We start from the raw sequence: 23,875 nt of genomic DNA, 5'->3' as shown, positions 1-23,875 counted from the left end.
GATCATCTTAGCATGCTTTTGGCCTAATATCATGACCATGCACTTCTTCATTAATGAGAAGGCAAAAATGTAAATTACTTAAGATGGCAACCTCAGGACAAAAGGTGATAGTGACCTAGTATCAAAATATTGTCTGTATATCCTTTGAAGATTCCTACCTGAATCAACCAGTATGACATTTCTAGAATCCTACCTGTGTGACCTCTGTAGAGTCCTACCTGTGTTACCTTTGTAGAGTCCTACCTGTGTGACCTTTGTAGAGTCCTACCTGTGTGACCTTTGTAGAGTCCTTACCTATCTGTATGACATTTGTAGAGTCCTACCTGTATGACCTTTGTAGCGTCTTACCTGAATGACCTTTGTTAAGGTAGTTTTCAGCATTCTTGATCTTTGTAATGTCTAAATTTATTTTCCAGAAGAAAGAATATCATTGAACTGAATTATACATCAATATATTGACTTGGTATACCAAGTGTAAGGAGTGCTGTAATGATATTGGATTGAGATAAGAGAGCGACTGCCGATCCTTAATGAACCTCATTCACATTATTTTTTATGATACATTATCTGAATCTGCACTAATGACAATTACAACTTCACTACCAAACCATGAATTTTTACATATTGTTGAATCATTGATTATTTCAGGTTACCTGGTGCAAACCGTCATTGAAACAGCTTAGAGTTGATGATTGATTGTTTCCATTATCAACAGCAACAGGAGCTAAATGACACACCACACCTATATGTGAGGTGTACTATATCTACATTACCATAAGTTATTAATGTTTAGATGGTATATGATAGTGATAGGTCTCTGTGGTACAGATTTTGGTTGATATCAATATTACATAATTAATTTGGTTCCTGTTTGCATTCCACTGTTACTGGTAATGGTAAACTATGTCCTATAGACACACTGGTAATGGTAAACTATGTCCTATAGCCACACTGGTAATGGTAAACTATGTCCTATAGACACACTGGTAATGGTAAACTATGTCCTATAGCCACACTGGTAATGGTAAACTATGTCCTATAGCCACACTGGTAATGGTAAACTATGTCCTATAGACACACTGGTAATGGTAAACTATGTCCTATAGCCACACTGGTAATGGTAAACTATGTCCTATAGCCACACTGGTAATGGTAAACTGTCCTATAGACACACTGGTAATGGTAAACTATGTCCTATAGCCACACTGGTAATGGTAAACTATGTCCTATAGCCACACTGGTAATGGTAAACTATGTCCTATAGACACACTGGTAATGGTAAACTATGTCCTATAGCCACACTGGTAATGGTAAACTATGTCCTATAGCCACACTGGTAATGGTAAACTATGTCCTATAGACACACTGGTAATGGTAAACTATGTCCTATAGCCACACTGGTAATGGTAAACTATGTCCTATAGCCACACTGGTAATGGTAAACTATGTCCTATAGCCACACTGGTAATGGTAAACTATGTCCTATAGCCACACTGGTAATGGTAAACTATGTCCTATAGACACACTGGTAATGGTAAACTATGTCCTATAGACACACTGGTAATGGTAAACTATGTCCTATAGACACACTGGTAATGGTAAACTATGTCCTATAGACACACTGGTAATGGTAAACTATGTCCTATAGCTACACTGATAATGGTAAACTATGTCCTATAGACACACTGGTAATGGTAAAATATGTCCTATAGACACACTGGTAATGGTAAACTATGTCCTATAGCCACACTGGTAATGGTAAACTATGTCCTATAGCCACACTGGTAATGGTAAACTGTCCTTTAGACACACTGGTGGTGGTAAACTATGTCCTATAGCCACACTGGTAATGGTAAACTATGTCCTATAGCCACACTGGTAATGGTAAACTATGTCCTATAGCCACACTGGTAATGGTAAACTATGTCCTATAGCCACACTGGTAATGGTAAACTATGTCCTATAGCCACACTGGTAATGGTAAACTATGTCCTATAGACACACTGGTAATGGTAAACTATGTCCTATAGCCACACTGGTAAACTATGTCCTATAGCCACACTGGTAATGGTAAACTATGTCCTATAGCCACACTGGTAATGGTAAACTATGTCCTATAGCCACACTGGTAATGGTAAACTATGTCCTATAGACACACTGGTAATGGTAAACTATGTCCTATAGCCACACTGGTAATGGTAAACTGTCCTTTAGACACACTGGTGGTGGTAAACTATGTCCTATAGCCACACTGGTAATGGTAAACTATGTCCTATAGACACACTGGTAATGGTAAACTATGTCCTATAGCCACACTGGTAATGGTAAACTATGTCCTATAGCCACACTGGTAATGGTAAACTATGTCCTATAGCCACACTGGTAATGGTAAACTATGTCCTATAGCCACACTGGTAATGGTAAACTATGTCCTATAGACACACTGGTAATGGTAAACTATGTCCTATAGACACACTGGTAATGGTAAACTATGTCCTATAGACACACTGGTAATGGTAAACTATGTCCTATAGCCACACTGGTAATGGTAAACTGTCCTATAGACACACTGGTAATGGTAAACTATGTCCTATAGCCACACTGGTAATGGTAAACTATGTCCTATAGACACACTGGTAATGGTAAACTATGTCCTATAGCCACACTGGTAATGGTAAACTGTCCTATAGACACACTGGTAATGGTAAACTATGTCCTATAGCCACACTGGTAATGGTAAACTATGTCCTATAGCCACACTGGTAATGGTAAACTATGTCCTATAGACACACTGGTAATGGTAAACTATGTCCTATAGACACACTGGTAATGGTAAACTGTCCTATAGACACACTGGTAATGGTAAACTATGTCCTATAGACACACTGGTAATGGTAAACTATGTCCTATAGACACACTGGTAATGGTAAACTATGTCCTATAGCCACACTGGTAATGGTAAACTATGTCCTATAGCCACACTGGTAATGTACTGATTAATAAGTTTACATTTGAGAAAGAGTTGTTTCACCTCTCACTATAACTAATCAATCATGCCTTTTTATGATCGATTACGGTTTGAATTTCAAGAGTCAATGCAATTTATGTCAGACTTGAAAAAAGAGTTAATTGGACAAATTTACAATACATTAAGATAACATTTCTAAACATATCCAACGCATTTTACACATTTTATTGATATGGTTTGTTAGATTTCCCTTTTTGTTCCTGATCTATCAAAAATAGATTATTGATCATAATGATGATTGGATATATCCTGGTAGCTTCAAAAGTGATTCCCAATGCTACATCCTGGAAGTCTATGATTCCCAACGCTACATCCTGGAAGTCTATGATTCCCGACGCTACATCCTGGAAGTCTATGATTCCCGACGCTACGTCCTGGAAGTCTGTGATTCCCGACGCTACATCCAGGAAGTCTATGATTCCCGACGCTACATCCTGGAAGTCTATGATTCCCAACGCTACATCCTGGAAGTCTATGATTCCCAATGCTACATCCTGGAAGTCTATAATTCCCGACACTTCATCCTGGAAGTCTATGATTCCCGACGCTACATCCTGGAAGTCTTTGATTCCCAACGCTACATCCTGGAAGTCTATGATTCCCAACGCTACATCCAGGAAGTCTATGATTCCCGACGCTACATCCTGGAAGTCTATGATTTCCAACGCTACATCCTGGAAGTCTACGATTCCCGACGCTACATCCAGGAAGTCTATGATTCCCGACACTACATCCTGGAAGTCTATGATTCCCGACGCTACATCCTGGAAGTCTATGATTCCCGACGCTACGTCCTGGAAGTCTGTGATTCCCAACGCTACATCCTGGAAGTCTATGATTCCCGACGCTACATCCAGGAAGTCTATGATTCCCGACGCTACAATCCTGAAGTCTATGATTCCCGACGCTACATCCTGGAAGTCTACGATTCCCAACACTACATCCTGGAAGTCTATGATTCCCGACGCTACATCCTGGAAGTCTATGATTCCCGACGCTACATCCTGGAAGTCTATGATTCCCGACGCTACATCCTGGAAGTCTATGATTCCCGACGCTACATCCTGGAAGTCTATGATTCCCGACGCTACATCCTGGAAGTCTGTGATTCCCAACGCTACATCCAGGAAGTCTATGATTCCCGACGCTACGTCCTGGAAGTCTATGATTCCCAACGCTACATCCTGGAAGTCTATGATTCCCGATGCTACATCCTGGAAGTCTATGATTCCCAACGCTACATCCTGGAAGACTATGATTCCCGACGCTACATCCTAGAAGTCTATGATTCCCAACGCTACATCCTGGAAGTCTATGATTCCCAACGCTACATTCTGGAAGTCTATGTATATTGATCTGTAGACAAGAGTACAGGGTATTGATTCGGTGAGTGTCCGCTGTCTTTGTCCTATAACCAGGACACCATTACAGATCCACTCATCATCCATTTGCTGATTGTTGACAATAATAATCCAATCAGCTACTCTTGATGTATTCAGTCAGATAATCTACAACCCTAGGCTAGGTCACATTTCAGGGGTGTAACATGAGCCAAGGTCATCACATAACTCCTGGATAGGACCTGTGTATTACTTTTTATTGAAATTCTGGATTCATCTTCATAATTACCATACATACAGATTAGATCTATGGTTTATTGTTATAACAAACATACCTGATTCTCTACATAGATATACATTATCAGAACAAAATACAAGAGCACCACAAATGGGTCCTTCTGACCATAATCGTAACTTCAACCAAATAAAAATCCCCAAAATAATAGAATAAGTCCAGACGGACACAGATGGTGTAAAATCTCCGTCAAAATTAAGAACAGTCCATCCACAGGTGCCTGACTCGTTTGATAAAATAATAACATATAAGAGTACAAATAAATAACATTTATATGTACTCTTATATGTTATTGTTTTATAAAACGAGTCAGGTACCTGTGGTCCATCCCAATACAGTATATATGTAGCATCAGGGCTACACATCAACATATAGTATGTATACTCTTGACAGGACACCCACACTTGAGAGGCCTATATAACTAATTGACAGACAAGTCAGCCTATATGCTTGCTTTGCTTTGATTAAGGGAGACCCTATAGCTAATATAATAGTCACAACTAATCCCCTGTAAGTCCGACCATCATGTCAAGTAATGGGTCTTTAGAGGCTGTGGACGTACAAGGACTGGTAATGAGGTAATGGATACATCGCTGTGTCCACCTGTCAATGTATTGTTGATGTTCTGTTTTAGAACCAATCCCCCATGTCTCGTGTCACACATGGTAAACACACATCAATCCCAATTAATGATCTTGGATTTATTTGTTGATAATACCACACTTCAATTAACAGTTCTAATCCAAAACACAAGGTCTCAGCTGATGCTAAACTTGTCAACAACAAGAATGTACCTTTAAAGGAATACTAAACCTGTCAACAACTAGAATGTACCTTTAAAGGAATACTAAACCTGTCAACAACAAGAATGTACCTTTAAAGGAATACTAAACCTGTCAACAACTAGAATGTACCTTTAAAGGAATACTAAACCTGTCAACAACAAGAATGTACCTTTAAAGGAATACTAAACCTGTCAACAACTAGAATGTACCTTTAAAGGAATACTAAACCTGTCAACAACTAGAATGTACCTTTAAAGGAATACTAAACCTGTCAACAACTAGAATGTACCTTTAAAGGAATACTAAACCTGTCAACAACAAGAATGTACCTTTAAAGGAATACTAAACCTGTCAACAACAAGAATGTACCTTTAAAGGAATACTAAACCTGTCAACAACAAGAATGTACCTTTAAAGGAATACTAAACCTGTCAACAACAAGAATGTACCTTTAAAGGAATACTAAACCTGTCAACAACTAGAATGTACCTTTAAAGGAATACTATCTATATCTTTAAACGGGGTAATATTAGTATAAAAGGGTACATTTAAATAAAGGTATGCTTCTTATGTACTGCTGCCCTGCAGGTAGGGCGTAAGAATGGTACCTGCTGCCCCCATTGCATGATCGTAAGAGGCGACTAAATTTGGGATCTTATCTTTTCTCTTTCTGAACAACTTTCTTCTTCCTAATGTCTCCCTTGACAATGCCTCACTTTTAGCCTTCAGTTGAGCGTTCGCCGCCGTGAGGAAGGCTTTGGGTTCTGTCCCCTAGCCGAGACATACCAGAGTCTTTAAAAATGGTAGTTGCTGCTCCTGCTTAGCGCTCAGCATATTAGGAGTGGGACGTCTGGTTCGCCCGTTGTCAGTATAAATATGTGACCGGGTGGGGTGTGCTGCTGGGTGTCTTCGGCAGTATGCTTCAGTGAGGTAGCACTATAATTTGGCAAAAGTTCCGGCCTATCACAAGGAGACTTAACATGAACATACCGCAGCCTCCCAAAACACACATACACACTCGCCACACACATGCATGTCGCACGCATGGGAGGCCGTCCTTAAATGACCTTAGCTGTTAATAGGACGTTAAACAAAATAAACCAAACCAAACCATTCTTATGTACTGAACATCAAATCAAATTGGGATAAACACATTAACACATTAGGCAACATCTTAAAGAGAAGCTATAAATTAACACACACCCCTAGACAGACAAATCAATTACCATTCATGTACTCCTTACTAAAAGAAAGTCAGTCAAGTCAAATACTCCTGTATTTTGAACTATATTTGCCTATATAACTAATTAATTGACAGACAAGCAATAATTAAGTATTATAATTAAGTATACTATATATATACGTATTTTAGTGGTAATCTGATTTTAGCGTTTTTTCATGCTTGAAGCATTCCACTATGTCCTGATTACGTTAATTATATTTTATCTACAATGGTTTATATATTTCAACCATTGTTGGTTGGCTAATTCATCATTTCACTAATCTCTAATTAATTTGGTTTTGCACTAAAATATGAGTGTCGATATATATAATTAAGTACGTTTAGAGTACTTTAACACTTCTGTTGTACATCCATATCTGCCTATAGTTTCACTTTAATTCTGCTTTGTTTTCTCATTTCTAACTTTACACCTAAGGTATTTTTATCATAGTGAAAAGCTATCATAACTTGGCCACAACACACAATAATATTTCGGGAAGTACAGCTATATAAATTGAAATTGATTTAATTCCTGATGGGGGTTCATTCAATAGCTATTTGTGAAGGCAGACTAGATAACAGGGAACTTGAGATGGGATTTTTGTCAAAATAACAATCTAAATGTTCCCTAAACATAAATACATATGCACACACCAAACTTTGTAACGTGAACTCTGTCAGTCCAACAGGCCTAGTTAGAGAAGATGTTATTACGATACCTATGAAGTAATTAATGAAATACTTTGTCAGTGTTTTCACAATGTAATGATGACTTTACCCTGATGGCTTATATTTAACTTCACTCCAATTCAAAGAAAGGAATTTACATACAGCCATCCATGAAGCTGCTCAAGCTGGCACTGCAGCAGATCTGATTATCTCCCCTGTATTGCTGCAGGCATCCTTTCTATTTACAGAGCAGTTCTCAAAATATTGTGACAAGGATGTGCAAACACAAGACTACCAGAATAGCCCACCTGAGTGTATCCATGGCAACACACCTGATCTCTGTAAACAAGACCCTTGCCAAGTCCCTATCATCAAACTCCATGAACCAGCAGTCACTACAGATCACTAAATGTCCAACAACATATCTTCTGTGTTTGACACTTCATTCAATCTAAAGGCCAATAGACATTTCTAAAATTATTGTGAACATTTTTTATTAATGAAAGTGAAAACCTGTTGGTAGAAAAAGAAAATGTTTTTTCTATAAATTATGGACAAGAAAGAGGTAGGTCAACTGCCAATTCTTAATTATTGAGAAAACTTTTTTTTATTTAAGCATATATACATCAACAGGTAGAAAAAAAATTTCTTCAATAAAATATAAACCAGAGTATATTTATGTTTAATGGGTAATATCTATTGTAAATGCACACCTGCAAGCTATCAATAATTCGTGGACATCTGAAACAGGCATGCAATATATCCTAATAGTGCAGCTTAATTAGTTTATTGATGTATCTGTACATTTGATCAAAAGAGTCTTTAATAAATACTAAATCAATTAATAAATGTACAAAGCAGAACATAATCATACATAAACTAGGTCATTGTATTTCTACCAATGTTAATATCATTCATATGAAACTGTGCGCATGCAAACGGAACTCACCAAGTTTGTGTAGGGGGGAAATCCCCATTAGATTACACCTAAATATGTGGAATCCACCAAGATGCCTCTACACAAGCCAACAAGACTTTAAACGAGGCCTACATATGTAAATACCTGTAAATTACCTGGAGATAATAAGTTGTTGGGACTATATGCACAGTGCTGACAAAATATTAGATAGCTTGTATACATTAATTAGCTCTAACTGCTAGGAGACTATGGTAACTACATGTATACAAAAGAGAACATCGTAATTATCAGAGCTTCTAAAAGTAACGGTCAATTTAATTTACAGCATCCTAATTGTTATTTTAGAGTAAAATATAGTAAAAAATATATACATCTTTCATGATTTCACAAAGAAATACAAACAAAAACGATTCTGTCCAACCGGATAATTTTGGAAATTTCTGTGAAATTGTGTGCAGGTAATATACCCCCAGTAGATGAACCTGATTTTTGCTACTGGTTGTGTGTAATGATAGGGTTGGCTTCACGCCTATATACTTAGTTGCCTACATGCTTGAGGTATCACTGTACAATCTCCTACTACCAGTGCCAAGAGCATTCTACACCCCTGATCTACATACAAGTGTAGGTGTTGATACCAAGGTAAAAATATCCATGTCACTTTTCCTCTGGTGCCTCCCTCCCCCATATCACTTCTGCACTCTCCGACAGAAAACCTTCTACCTAAGCAAGTGCTCAACCTACCATTCAACTGTAGTCCTGAAGTCAACCCTCCTTTTTAATTCATACCCTTCATAACATTTCTTCTACTCCATTTCATCTCCTATTAACTAAGATTGTCCCTCTAGTTTACCTTTACTCTCAAGCACACTCTTCTTATCAATGCCCACTCACATTTTATTGTACCCTCATCCTCCAGTTTACCTGTACCCTCATGTCCACCCTTACTATCAATGCCCACTCACATCTATTGTACCCTCATCCTCCAGTTTACCTGTACCCTCATGTCCACCCTTACTATCAATGCCCACTCACACTTTATTGTACCCTCATCCTCCAGTTTACCTGTACCCTCATGTCCACCCTTACTATCAATGCCCACTCACATTTTATTGTACCCTCATCTTCCAGTTTACCTGTACCCTCATGTCCACCCTTCTTATCAATGCCCACTCACATATATTTGTACCCTCACCCTCCAACTTACATGTACCCTCATGTCCACCCTTACTATCAATGCCCACTCACATTTTATTGTACCCTCACCCTCCAGTTTACCTGTACCCTCATGTCCACACTTCTTAACAATGCCCACTCACATCTATTTGTACCATCACCCTCCAACTTACCTGTACCCTCATGTCCAACCTTCCTGTCAATGCCCACTCACATCTATTTGTACCCTCACCCTCCAACTTACCTGTACCCTCATGTCCACCCTTCTAATCAATGCCCACTCACATCTATTTGTACCCTCACCCTCCAACTTACATGTATCCTCATGTCCACCCTTACTATTAATGCCCACTTACATCTAATTGTACCCTCACCCTCCAACTTACCTGTACCCTTGTGTCCAACCTTCCTGTCAATGCACACTCACATCTATTTGTACCCTCACCCTCCAGTTTACCTGTGCCTCATTCCTACCTTTCTTATCAATACCCACTCAAATCTAATTTTACCCTCACCCTCCAGTTTACCTGTGCCTCATTCCTACCTTTCTTATCAATACCCACTCAAATCTAATTTTACCCTCACCCTCCAGTTTACCTGTGCCTCATTCCTACCTTTCTTATCAATACCCACTCAAATCTAATTTTACCCTCACCCTTCATCTGACCAAGTCCTCACCATTACCTTTAATGCTGATGCACCCTTTACTATGAAACTGTACCCTCACTCTAAAAGTAACTTCCATCATGTCTACCATTCTATTCTGTAACCTCTTTGTTACTTATATTTCTTACTCTTTATTCCTTTCTATTCTCAACTCAATATTCTTACCTCTATAACTTAAAGCTCTACTATTTTGTTACCTACCTACACCCCCAACCTCTACTCTATTGTTACAAATCTGTCCCCCACCCCCCTATCTACAGGTTTCATCCACTTTTTTTTGCCTATCTATGGTGCACCATCAGTCTAGCAGTCACCCTTGCCCCCTGACAATACTCTATAAAGTACCCTTACCCTTTGCCAAATTCTAGGAAGCTCTACAGAACCCTTTCCTATCCATGCCAATTATCATAAAAAGTCACTCCAACCTGAGTAATTTGTCTGTCTCAAATATTCAGACCACTTTCTCATCCTGTCCATTTAGTCAGGATTCTGTTCTTCTCTTTATCATCCCTATAACATCCCTTCAGTAAAGCCCCCTTTTCTGCCCTTTATTATTATCCCTATAATATCCCTTCAGTGAAGCCCCCTTTCTCCCCCTTTAATACCCATATGATATCCCTTCAGTAAAGCCCCCTTTTCTGCCCTTTATTATCCCTATAATATCCCTTCAGTAAAGCCCCCTTTTCTGCCCTTTATTATTATCCCTATAATATCCCTTCAGTGAAGCCCCCTTTCTCCCCCTTTAATACCCCTATAACATCCCTTCAGTAAAGCCCCCTTTTCTGCCCTTTATTATCCCTATAATATCCCTTCAGTAAAGCCCCCTTTTCTGCCCTTTATTATTATCCCTATAATATCCCTTCAGTGAAGCCCCCTTTCTCCCCCTTTAATACCCATATGATATCCCTTCAGTAAAGCCCCCTTTTAGTACCCCTATAATATCCCTTCAGTGAAGCCTCCTTTCTCCCCCTTAATACCCATATGATATCCCTTCAGTAAAGCCCCCTTTTCTGCCCTTTATTATCCATATAATATCCCTTCAGTGAAGCCTCCTTTCTCCCCCTTTAATACCCATATGATATCCCTTCAGTAAAGCCCCCTTTTCTGCCCTTTATTATCCATATAATATCCCTTCAGTGAAGCCTCCTTTCTCCCCCTTTAATACCCATATGATATCCCTTCAGTAAAGCCCACTTTTCTCCCCTTTTAGTACCCCTATACTATCCCTTCAGTGAAGCCCCCTTTCTCCCCCTTTAATACCCATATGATATCCCTTCAGTAAAACCCCGTTTTCTCCCCTTTTAGTACCCCTATAATATCCCTTTAGTGAAAAAGCCCCTTTTTCTCTCTGTCAGACTAGTGACAACCCATCTATAATGAACTATTATAGTAGCAGAGTTGGATTTATTTGATTCGGAGACATATCTTCTACATGGATATACATTTTGATCAACACCCTGGTATATCAGTTGTATATATTGTTGTATTTTATATATTTGTACTCAAGCACTCGACGAAATAAAGAACTTGAACGAGAGCTGTCATTACCCTGAGCATGAATGGTTACATATTATCAAATAGCAAATCTGATCCACATCGGAATGGTAAATAATTAACAAGAATTCTATTCAAGATTTACCAATTGTGGTTGACAGATAAATAAAAGCTGTGCTTGTCACCTGTGAGAGTAGCAGGAATCCATTGATCATGTTTGACAGTACAGTTTACTTACAGTCCAATAACTAACGAAAAGTTAAACATTTTATTTAGATCTTATAAATCACTCAAAGAACAATAGCTAACTCAAAATTTAAGAATGCATCATCAGATTTTAAATTCATATTCATTCTGAAAGCCATGCCTTTGGAAAAATTTTCCGTTGTTTTCTGCAAGTTCAATCTGCAGATAAAGTTTTGTCACCAGAAATCTGTTTCCAATATATTCCTCACCCTTGTGTGGATTGGTTCTTGCGCCTCCAACATCTCTTGTACTATATTGGTACACATACACCTTCCATACTATCCAATCACAAGCATTTTAAACTTAGTACCCAGACACCTTCCATACTATCCAATCACAGGCATTTTAAACAAGTACATGTATCACAGCTTCTTCCAGTTATGGCCAAAAGCACCCAGGCTTCCCCCGAGTGCAATTAGATCAGTTTCATTGATCTTATACGAACCAAATTTCTAACAAGAATTAAAGTGTTGGTAGAGAGTAACAATGAAATTATCTTTGATTTTTATGGTTTTTATACTTCTACTTGAACACTTTTGAGAATTATATTATATGAAACAAAGTGCATGAACGACAAGTCAGAATAAAAAACAATAATAAGATTTCTACCATACAAGCCTAGAGCAGGCACATACACAGTCGTATATAAGTGTGAAGAGAGGCAGGGCATTTTCACTTCTTATTCCTATTACAAATGGTGCCATTGACCACTCCCAGTGTAATAGCTACAGAAGATTGAGAGGCTTCCTTGAAGTTTGGGGATGGAGAGTTTGGTACATAGAGGTGGCTTCAGTTGCTGGGAGTTGCCTTTTTGATTATTCCTGAAGTGGTAGGGCATTTTCTTAGTTCAATTCTTGTTCCTATCTAGACCCTTTGGCCTAAATCCTAACTTTTCTCTACAATGAACTGTCTACTGCCTCCTATATCAAATTGACTGGCCCTCACACTCCTATAAATAGCCCCTTGGGCAAAAGATGTAGGTTAGAATTCAATACTGGAAAATAATGGCTACTCTGCAGGACTAAGCTGCAACCCATTTTGAATAATAATCAAGCCAGTCCTTCTCAATTTAAAGTCAATATTATAACTTATGGGCCATTTATTTTCTATTTTTGTCCCATATTTCCCAGTTTGATTATAAAGGGACCTCTGGAATGACCATTAAATAAAAGATTATCCCTCCTCACCAGCACAAACTGCCATAAATGGGGGAGATTAGACCATGGAGGAGACACACAGAGGTGTTTTATTTCTCCCAAGAGACTTGTGTAGTGTGGAGTCGGCCAATGCTCCTGGACCAAGATAATGGATTTCAACTCTATATGATATGGTCTATGCTTGTATCCTTTCCTTGACCTTGCCTTCTGTAAGATAAAACTTTGGTCTTTTTTCAACCACAAAAAAGTCTAGTTGTTTTTAATTTCCTGGTCAATTAAGACAGAAAGGGTCATATTTTAGGCAGACCTTGAAAACAGGCAATATTAGCTGTCTAAAACTCTCACGATGTGATGGATTACTGCAACAGAGCTTTACAACAGGGTATTCAATCTGTTCATCCATAGAATACCATTTCTATTACTACATATGCTCATACTAAACTAATATTACAAAGTTCGATCAAATGTTGATAGAGCATATATGACTAATTTACTGCAATTTGACAAAGATTTTTCTATAAATAATAACTGTCCTTGAATCACAAACTCTACAATACTTTCTATCTAGTGGTACTACAAACTCTGATCATGTTTCAGATTGTTTTAAATGAGAAATGATGCTATTCAAATATTGGCTTCAATCTTGTTCTATCTGACCAAGGTATACTGTACACTATCACCAACACATTCAACATAGCAGTTACATGAACTGTCAGCTTCAGTCTATAAAATAACCGTAATTTGAATAGAAATTCCATACTTAACATTCTCTTACAATGCAGAGCTGATTGATTATTCTTTACAAGCTTGAATTTACTATTCCTCTAAATTTTCCTTCAAGAGCTGGGAATATATTGATCCAACAGTTTAATGGCAACCTCTATAAATTAGAATAACAAATTGTATTTATGGACCTGTGACTGTCTTAAATCACCTCTAGGATATCTAGAATGTAAAACTTTAACCTAATCAAACCCCATCCAACACAGCCCAACATCTACAGCTATGCTTATCATCAATCTATATTTTCAAATTTAAAGGTAAGATAATTTTCCTTATATTTCATTTCTTTTTCTCATGAATAAACCTGATCCAATATAAGGTGCAGTATAACCATGCCTGATAAAAGTCAGTGTTAACAAACGACATTGTAGACAATCAATACCATAAATGGACAGGTTTGTCACTGCTGTGAAACTCTGTCTTCCTAGTTAATGGTTTATTTTGTCTTGGATAAATTGATCTTCCACGAAGATGTATAAATTACCGGGTCTTTAAAGCACATGAAGTCACACTCCGAGAGGAATTAGTATTCCTGACTATAGTATTATCTGGGAGGAATTAGTGTTCCTGACTGTAGTATCATCTGGGAGGAGTTAGTGTTCCTGACTGTAGTATTATCCGGGAGGAATTAGTGTTCCTGACTGTAGTATTATCCGGGAGGAATTAGTGTTCCTGACTGTGGTATTATCCGGGAGGAATTAGTGTTCCTGACTGTAGTATTATCCGGGAGGAATTAGTGTTCCTCACTGTAGTATTATCCGGGAGGAATTAGTGTTCCTCACTGTAGTATTATCCGGGAGGAATTAGTGTTCCTCACTGTAGTATTATCCGGGAGGAATTAGTGTTCCTGACTGTAGTATTATCCGGGAGGAATTAGTGTTCCTGACTGTAGTATTATCCGGCAGGAATTAGTGTTCCTCACTCTAGTATTATCCGGGAGGAATTAGTGTTCCTCACTGTAGTATTATCCGGGAGGAATTAGAGTTCCTCACTGTAGTATTATCCGGGAGGAATTAGAGTTCCTCACTGTAGTATTATCCGGGAGGAATTAGAGTTCCTCACTGTAGTATTATCCGGGAGGAATTAGAGTTCCTCACTGTAGTATCGTAGTTTATCTATTCTGTGTATAGGCTCCTGTTACCATTATGAGATATTACCTCCAGCCAGATTCCTGAAACCAAGGGTGGATTTGATTGACCACCTTGGCATTGTTTTTCAGAACGCAGCAGTCAGTAAAATAGACAAAAACATACCACATTGTCAAAACTTGTAATCATCAAACATCTTTGTTGATAAACCTGATAGCTAGTTGCAATCACTAATAATTCTCATAAAGACTGGTTTGGTATTGAGCCTCAATTGTAACAAATAGAGTCCCATCAAGTCTCTATTATATGGTTCGTTTAGTGTCCGTAATCATCTCTGGACAAGGGAGCTGACCCAGACAATTAGGATTTATACCGACATTCATTACAAGGCAATACATCATAATCCAGACTAATTTCCATCATTCATCTTACCCTGGCAGCTCTCAGATGAGCATGCAGTAAAAAAAACTAGAGAAACTGAGCAAACCTTACCATTATCCTCAACCCCTTGTTGACTTCTAGTTACTTCATCAATATTCAATATGAGCCGTGCTGACTGAAAAAGCGTGATATGAAGCTGAAATATTTGTAATATGATATTGATACTGTTATGATACTTGGTATAGCTGAAATCATGCAGCCTTTCAAGGGTGCTTGATGAAATACAAAATCACCTCTAAAGATTCATCGAAACCTCTTGAGTATTGGCAGAAGAATGGATGGTCAGAGGAATTGACAGAAGGATGGACAGACAGGACAAATGGACAGAAGAATTGACAGATGGAGGAACAGACAGATCAATTGATAGGATGGACAGACAGAAAATTGAGAGAAGGAATAACAGACCAAACAATTTTACAGAAGGATGAATGGACAGAACAAAAAAAATTAATTGACAAGAAGGATGGACAGACAGGACAGATGGACAGAAAAATTTCACAGAAGGATGGATGGATTACAGAAAAAATTCACATTAAACTGCATTAGTGGGCGAGCCTTTTAAAACAAATTTAAAAGCATCAACAATTACCTTCTGCAATCATATTGGTGACAGTGTACGAGTACTGGAGTCATATTGGTGACAGTATACGAGTACTGGAGTCATATTGGTGACAGTGTACAAGTACTGGAGTCATATTGGTGACAGTGTACGAGTGTTGGAGTCATATTGGTGACAGTGTACGAGTACTGGAGTCATATTGGTGACAGTGTACGAGTGTTGGAGTCATATTGGTGACAGTGTACGAGTACTGGAGTCATATTGGTGACAGTGTACGAGTACTGGAGTCATATTGGTGACAGTGTACGAGTACTGGAGTCATATTGGTGACAGTGTACGAGTACTGGAGTCATATTGGTGACAGTGTACGAGTACTGGAGTCATATTGGTGACAGTGTACGAGTACTGGAGTCATATTGGTGACAGTGTACGAGTACTGGAGTCATATTGGTGACAGTGTACGAGTACTGGAGTCATATTGGTGACAGTGTACGAGTACTGGAGTCATATTGGTGACAGTGTACGAGTACTGGAGTCATATTGGTGACAGTGTACGAGTACTGGAGTCATATTGGTGACAGTGTACAAGTACTGGAGTCATATTGGTGACAGTGTACGAGTGCTGGAGTCATATTGGTGACAGTGTACGAGTACTGGAGTCATATTGGTGACAGTGTAGGAGTACTGGAGTCATATTGGTGACAGTGTAGGAGTACTGGAGTCATATTGGTGACAGTATACAAGTACTGGAGTCATATTGGTGACAGTGTACAAGTACTGGAGTCATATTGGTGACAGTGTACGAGTACTGGAGTCATATTGGTGACAGTGTACGAGTACTGGAGTCATATTGGTGACAGTGTACGAGTACTGGAGTCATATTGGTGACAGTGTATGAGTACTGGAGTCATATTGGTGACAGTGTACAAGTACTGGAGTCATATTGGTGACAGTATACGAGTGTTGGAGTCATATTGGTGACAGTGTACAAGTACTGGAGTCATATTGGTGACAGTGTACGAGTACTGGAGTCATATTGGTGACAGTGTACGAGTACTGGAGTCATATTGGTGTCAGTGTACGAGTACTGGAGTCATATTGGTGATAGTGTACGAGTACTGGAGTCATATTGGTGACAGTATACGAGTACTGGAGTCATATTGGTGACAGTGTACGAGTACTGGAGTCATATTGGTGACAGTATACAAGTACTGGAGTCATATTGGTGACAGTATACAAGTACTGGAGTCATATTGGTGACAGTATACGAGTGTTGGAGTCATATTGGTGACAGTATACGAGTGTTGGAGTCATATTGGTGACAGTGTACAAGTACTGGAGTCATATTGGTGACAGTATACGAGTACTGGAGTTATATTGATGACAGTGTACGAGTACTGGAGTTATATTGGTGACAGTATACGAGTACTGAGTCATATTGGTGACAGTGTACGAGTACTGGAGTCATATTGGTGACAGTATACAAGTACTGGAGTCATATTGGTGACAGTGTACAAGTACTGGAGTCATATTGGTGACAGTATAGGAGTACTGGAGTCATATTGGTGACAGTGTACGAGTACTGGAGTCATATTGGTGACAGTGTACGAGTACTGGAGTCATATTGGTGACAGTGTACGAGTACTGGAGTCATATTGGTGACAGTGTACAAGTACTGGAGTCATATTGGTGACAGTATACGAGTACTGGAGTCATATTGGTGACAGTATACGAGTACTGGAGTCATATTGGTGACAGTGTACGAGTACTGGAGTTATATTGGTGACAGTATACGAGTACTGGAGTCATATTGGTGACAGTGTACGAGTACTGGAGTCATATTGGTGACAGTATACGAGTACTGGAGTCATATTGGTGACAGTGTACGAGTACTGGAGTCATATTGGTGACAGTATACGAGTACTGGAGTCATATTGGTGACAGTGTACGAGTACTGGAGTTATATTGGTGACAGTGTACGAGTTCTGGAGTCATATTGGTGACAGTGTACGAGTACTGGAGTTATATTGGTGACAGTGTACGAGTACTGGAGTCATATTGGTGACAGTGTACGAGTACTGGAGTCATATTGGTGACAGTATTCGAGTACTGGAGTCATATTGGTGACAGTGTACAAGTGCTGGAATCATATATTGGTCATTATAGACTCACTGTTTGCAAGAAAATCTATATCAACCATATTTTGAATTAGACCTACATCTCTATTACCAGGAACGACTAATCCTGTACTTCTTCAAATTATATGATATATTTACAAGATGATATTGTGTATATTAAAGTTTCTTACTAATCAGTTGAAAAGACATCATATGAAGAACGACAAACAAATATAATCAGACTGCAGCTTTGGTTTCCGTTTGAGTCAATTCTAACTGCTTCGACTAAAGATATGAAAGATTTTATTTGTAAGGAATCGACAAACAGTCTGATTGTAAAAGTATAGAGTGTCACATTTACAAGGTTTTTGCTAAATCATGAATCACAGTTTTGCTGAATTCATACAGTGGCATCACTTGATTATGTCATTATAAGAATACACATCCGAATGGAACAGGAGTTTCTCACAGAAATTGGGGAGATTTTTGGTTTCTTGAAATAGCAATCATATTTCATAAAAGAAATAGAAATTCCTTAAAATGATCCAAAGGAAAGAATTACAAAATTCAAGGAAGGTTTCTTTGACTTCACTCTTAATTAAATCCATATAATGCTTTCCTATGAAAACATTTAGGTTAAGAAATTCTTAAAGTTCAGTAATGTTAATGAAACCAGGACAAAAGCATTTCACTAGAAGTCATTTACAACAGACACTTTTAAGAAAAATGGAAGTAATGAATGAGCTCAACAGAGAAACAGGTAGGACTGTACTGAACAGTTTATTTTTCAAAATGTTGCCAATTAATTTTGTCGACAATTAAAAAATGCAATATCGTAAGGTACAGCAAAAGATTTAGAGATGCTACTGATTTCCATATTTTATGACAACTTTTCTTTTTAACTTTAGAAATGTAATAATATTGAAAATAATGGTTTAATGTTGAAAATTAAATGTAGTTTTACCGTTTGAATGCTGTTATATTCATTATCATATATGATGTGTATTAGTACAAGGAACTTATCAAATACCTATATAACCTCTTTTTATTTGTCAGTTTGCAAAAAAAAAAAGTCCTTTAGAAGATATTATATTTACTTTATCAGGTACCTACCTGATATCTTAATAGTTGATTTCCTTGTCAAATACAAGGATAAATGTCTCTTTACATATTTATATTTTCTAGACTTTCACATCGACTTATGTATAACCACAAAAATATTTCACAACAATATAACACTACAATAATTGAAAAGTCAAAAATATATTAATTTAAAAAAAAAAAAAAAAAAATTATACTGAAAGAAATGATTACATTAATTATAGAGGATCAGTTTTTATGAAGACTTCTAAGATGTTGATATTCTGCCCACTTATAATCTTGTATTTAGCCTCCCTGTTACACTCTTCCAACAGCTATATACAGCGATTCACATCCAGGAACAGTTAATTATCTTAATATATACTCAAGAGTTACAAGCATAGCTTAGCACTTTTGAATTGGCACAAAACCATTAAAATGCTGTTTAACCAATGAATCTCTGTATGCCTTGATATGCCGGATATGTTCCGAGATAATAACAAATATACACAATATTTTCATCAATTATCTTTTTTTTGTGTATACCTAGGGTTTTGTATCTAGTTAAAATTGATGTATACAGCATTAGCTGTCAAACTAGTAACTTCTTGTAATGTCTCCCAATCAGTTGAAAGTGTTTCTAGGCATCCCAATATCACAGTCAACTGTAACACAAACTACACTCACATTTAGAAAAGAATCTACAGCCATTTGATGTCCATCCTCAATTAATTTTTGCACATTCTGTCTACTTGTCATATTTTCTTCTTTAAATAGATGAATATATTATAGTAACTGATAATATGTGATGTATATTCTTCTAATAAAAAAAGATTATTTGATTTATAAAAGTGTATACAAACAACATGGTAGAACTTTATGTAACAATATCATCATTATTTTTCCATCAATATTCTAAACAAATGTCAGTTGTATAAGGTAAACTATGTAAATGTATAATGATTGCATGGTGGTAATCAAGGAAGACGATGAAACAAGGGAGATCCTATAGTGACGCTTTAGATCATTTTTCTCTGCTAAAACCTTTTATCAATTCATATGTACAGCCTGGATTTTAATTTTTCAGAATACAAATGTAAACTTTTCATTTTTAATGTTGAGCTCTTTTCAAATCCAACATCAAACTCTGTATATAAGTCTTGTGTAGTTAATTTTGATACCATTCAAATCACAGCCTAATTTTTTATCCAGACAGCATATACGAAACCAATATTTATAGAGATATACTCAAAAGTCAGTTAAGAAAACATTGTAAAAATATAAAAACTTCATTTCAGAAAACTTTTTTAAACATAAACTTTAATTGGACTGGTCATCAGCCTGATAATAAATATAAATTGTTAAGATTTCATGATGTTTTTTTTCATTATTGTCCCAACTTTTTTTTCTCCCAATAAAGATAATATAAATCTATGATAACTCTATATAGAAGCAAAGTCAGAGATTTTAAATGTTTAAGTAACAAAGAATAATGGAGAGAAGAGCTAGTGGTGTAAAGAAACAGACCAAGATGATGTTTAACCAACAAGAGAGCACTTACCCTCATGGTAATCTTTTGAGTATCCACAATTGATAGGTATATGCTTGGTCTACTCGAGAACCAGTCCTATATATAATCCGGATCTGTACACAGGGCTGCCCAGTCCCTCTTGCGTCTGTTTTGTAATATAAACACTGTACCACCAACTGGTCAACGTCATAAGCCTAAGGTCATCGAAAAGAAGTATTCACACACCACTTAAATTTTACTTGAAAACTTTTTGATGTCCTCAGAATTAATTCATCTACAGTCCTCAAGTTCTCAATTGCATTACACAATTTTTCCAAGTATTTATTTTCTACAGTGTCTCCAGCAAAGTTTCCCAAGGACAGCAATATTTCCTGGTGTATAGGTATGTGTTAGAGGTAACCTCTGATGACTCAAAGCAATACCAGCATTGTCTGTGATGGAAGTTAGGGCCCACAGAGTATCACCAGTGTCCTGGTACCACTGCAGCACCAATCACCAACCAGCATGTGACAAACTACAAATTATCTCCAGTGTCTGTGTCCAATAAACAGTGTCTCCCTCTAGTGACTAAAACAAAAATGAAGATTCTAAGTTGTGAGCATTTTTTGTACTGAGGCTATCTAGTAGTACTAGTGTGTGTGCCTGTAGGGCTGCTAAATTCACTGGGTGCTGGTGCTGTCTATATCTTACGACTCCCAGAGAAATCCATACACATGAGCCAATTTCTGAGTCAGCCTGTTACTAAAAGCAGGATACCGATGATAACACATTTTTTTTCTATGTACTACAAGACATTTGCCCTACCAAGTTGGTTTTAGTACGTGTGTGCGACTTTTGGTACTTAAACAGAATTCTAAGCCTTTTTAGCTATTACTCCACAAAGGATTTCTGCATGTGCATTACAAATCATTTTTATTGGTACAATATGTACATGCATGTGCATATGTTTCAAATATTGATTATGAAGTTTTCACTCAACTTTTATATCATGTCAAAATCCTGTCTTTATATCTGTTAACATAAAAATGTATTTTGAATGTTGAGAACTTTGATAAGTGATGTTTCACGCCCGCACTAACTGGTCTGTCAGTTAATATTCTAACTTCAAACCTTAAAGACATATTGGTAAAGGTCACCATCTCACATACCCTTAGTTTAATGGTAGCTGATGAGACACCATCCTCATTCTATACCACTCTAAGACACCAATGGCTTCCCCACTAACATTTTACTACTTCATACTTTTGGAATTGAAAAGGTCATATGCTAAAAACCCCGGTTTCCCTTTGACAATGACTTCACCTTTTAACATAAAAGGAAATATTTGTTAAATCAAAGTCCATCTTTGAAAACAGTATGATATTTAAGAATGTCTAACATCACATTACCAGACTGTCAACTAAATGAAAGACAAAAATATTTTGTAATCATATACTGTAAAGTTGTTAAATTTTGCGGGTTTAATTATTTGTGGATGTCTCAGTCAGACCTAGTTCATGGGTATGAAAATTCATGTAGCTATATACATTTGTACCTTGAAACATACTGCAGCACTTCTATATCTTTGTTAGTATATAGATTTTTACTGGTTGTTTATATTAGTGCTTTATTTAATGACTATGAATATAGAGAAATTAAATCCCCCACAAATATTTATCAACTACAGTATTTACCAGTCACTTCTCACTATCCTCAAACCTGACTTCAATTTCTTCAACAAGGACAGTTGTAGATTGTGAATGTTAAAGTTAGTTTTTTGAGGAATAATTTAAACAATTCTATAAAAGTCTACAGATTCTAAAAGATTTACTCTATAGACTATTAGGCTATGAACCTTAAGGTGAATGTCATATCAAATTAATAAACAAGTTTAATATCCACAGATTTCTGATGACATATGATAATAGTATTATTACACATGTGTTTTATGATATTTATGACATGACAGAATGGGCCAGTTAAGTGATAAATACTGCTATTTTAACTTATGATGATATCATTTTTATCATTTTCTTTTTTGAAAAGATGAAATAAAATGTTTTGAAAACATACCTCACTAACTCCACAAATAATGAATGATGATGTAATGTCTCCAGTGATTGACACAGAATATGAAGGAACTTAAAGTAGTCACTTCTTCTTTTTGTAAATGTCCAATGCTACAGTTAAACTGTCCCACAGTATAGGTAATTAAACATCTAACAGAAACACTTCTTTTGGATTTTGTGATTCCAAAGATCAATAGACATGAAAATTGCCTTTTGTGCTAGTGCAGCACAATCCCAGATACTCTCCTATACCACAGAGATGGTAAACTTCTGTGACACAAAAGCTGTTTGATGTAATCAGCAATGTTGGTCAGTTGTATGTGGCATAAGTGGTCAACATAACTGACCACCCTTTCATTTTGTATCTCTCTAACTATTGACCACACAACTGATGAATCAACATCTACTTTTAAGTCTAGTTAACTTTCTGATTAAAAATCTAACCATGAACTTATTAACCTATATCTAGGTGTTTACCATATGGTATATTGATTATGGTCAACAGAATCCTTCAAACATTAACAATGTTCTACCTTGAAACAGAACACACACTGTATATTTTCAATTAATTTTATAATACTGATAAGTACACTAGCCATTGTCAGGATGTGGTCAGCACTGGTATCTGTATGCTTTATTGACCATCTGGACCAGTAACCTGTGGCTATCACAATCTAATGAATGAGCACCCTGCCGGAGTCCATATTACTCCTTGGAGGATGTTTAACTGGTATTGACTGATGATCGGTTAACAAGGTGACAAGTGCACCAGACCCATTTCCTAATTATGCCATTACACTGTCCGAGCTCATGTCCATCACACACAGCCCAGTACCTTTGACAATGTCATATTTATCCTCAAATTCTTTTCACTAAATTCTTTTCACTTTATCAGGGGCTATAGGCAGTTGTGATTTGATCCTTTGAGTATAATCTTCTGTTGTGCATACCCTTTCAATATTGTTTTAGAATTTATATAAATAAATATGTCAATAATTTGTATATAAAGTTGACAATACTTTTAAAACAGACAGTTGTCATCATAGCCCAACTTTCTCAGCTCTAATACAATAGAACCTGAATGAACTTGTGTGCCTATTGTTGTTGTACAAAAGCTGCTAATATGAAGGCCTGTTCCTGTATGGATAGCTGTATTGATTGTGAGCAGGGATATTTAGGTCTGTACAATCAAGTAATTACTTTTATGTAACTCCTCAATGAATCCCAATAT

The 23,875-nt window shown here is 37.1% G+C and overlaps 1 protein-coding gene across 1 annotated transcript in view; it reads right to left on the bottom strand.

Annotated features, from left to right (window-relative positions):
• LOC117318148 overlaps positions 1-22,777 on the bottom strand; it is a 60,857-nt gene extending 38,080 nt beyond the window's left edge. Inside the window, exons 1-2 of the mRNA XM_033873182.1 lie at positions 22,649-22,777; positions 20,627-21,163 (exon numbers count right to left, since the gene is read on the bottom strand). Of these exons, the coding sequence (XP_033729073.1) occupies positions 20,627-20,632 (6 nt within the window). The 5' untranslated portion in view covers positions 20,633-21,163; positions 22,649-22,777. The remainder of the gene's footprint in view (positions 1-20,626; positions 21,164-22,648) is intronic.
• Between the last annotated feature and the right edge of the window lie 1,098 nt (positions 22,778-23,875).

This window comes from Pecten maximus, chromosome 2 (assembly GCF_902652985.1).
Source record: "Pecten maximus chromosome 2, xPecMax1.1, whole genome shotgun sequence".
Classification (NCBI taxonomy): Eukaryota; Metazoa; Mollusca; class Bivalvia; order Pectinida; family Pectinidae; genus Pecten; species Pecten maximus.
Note: the sequence above shows the minus strand (reverse complement) of the source record. Positions and strands in the feature narration are given on the sequence as shown.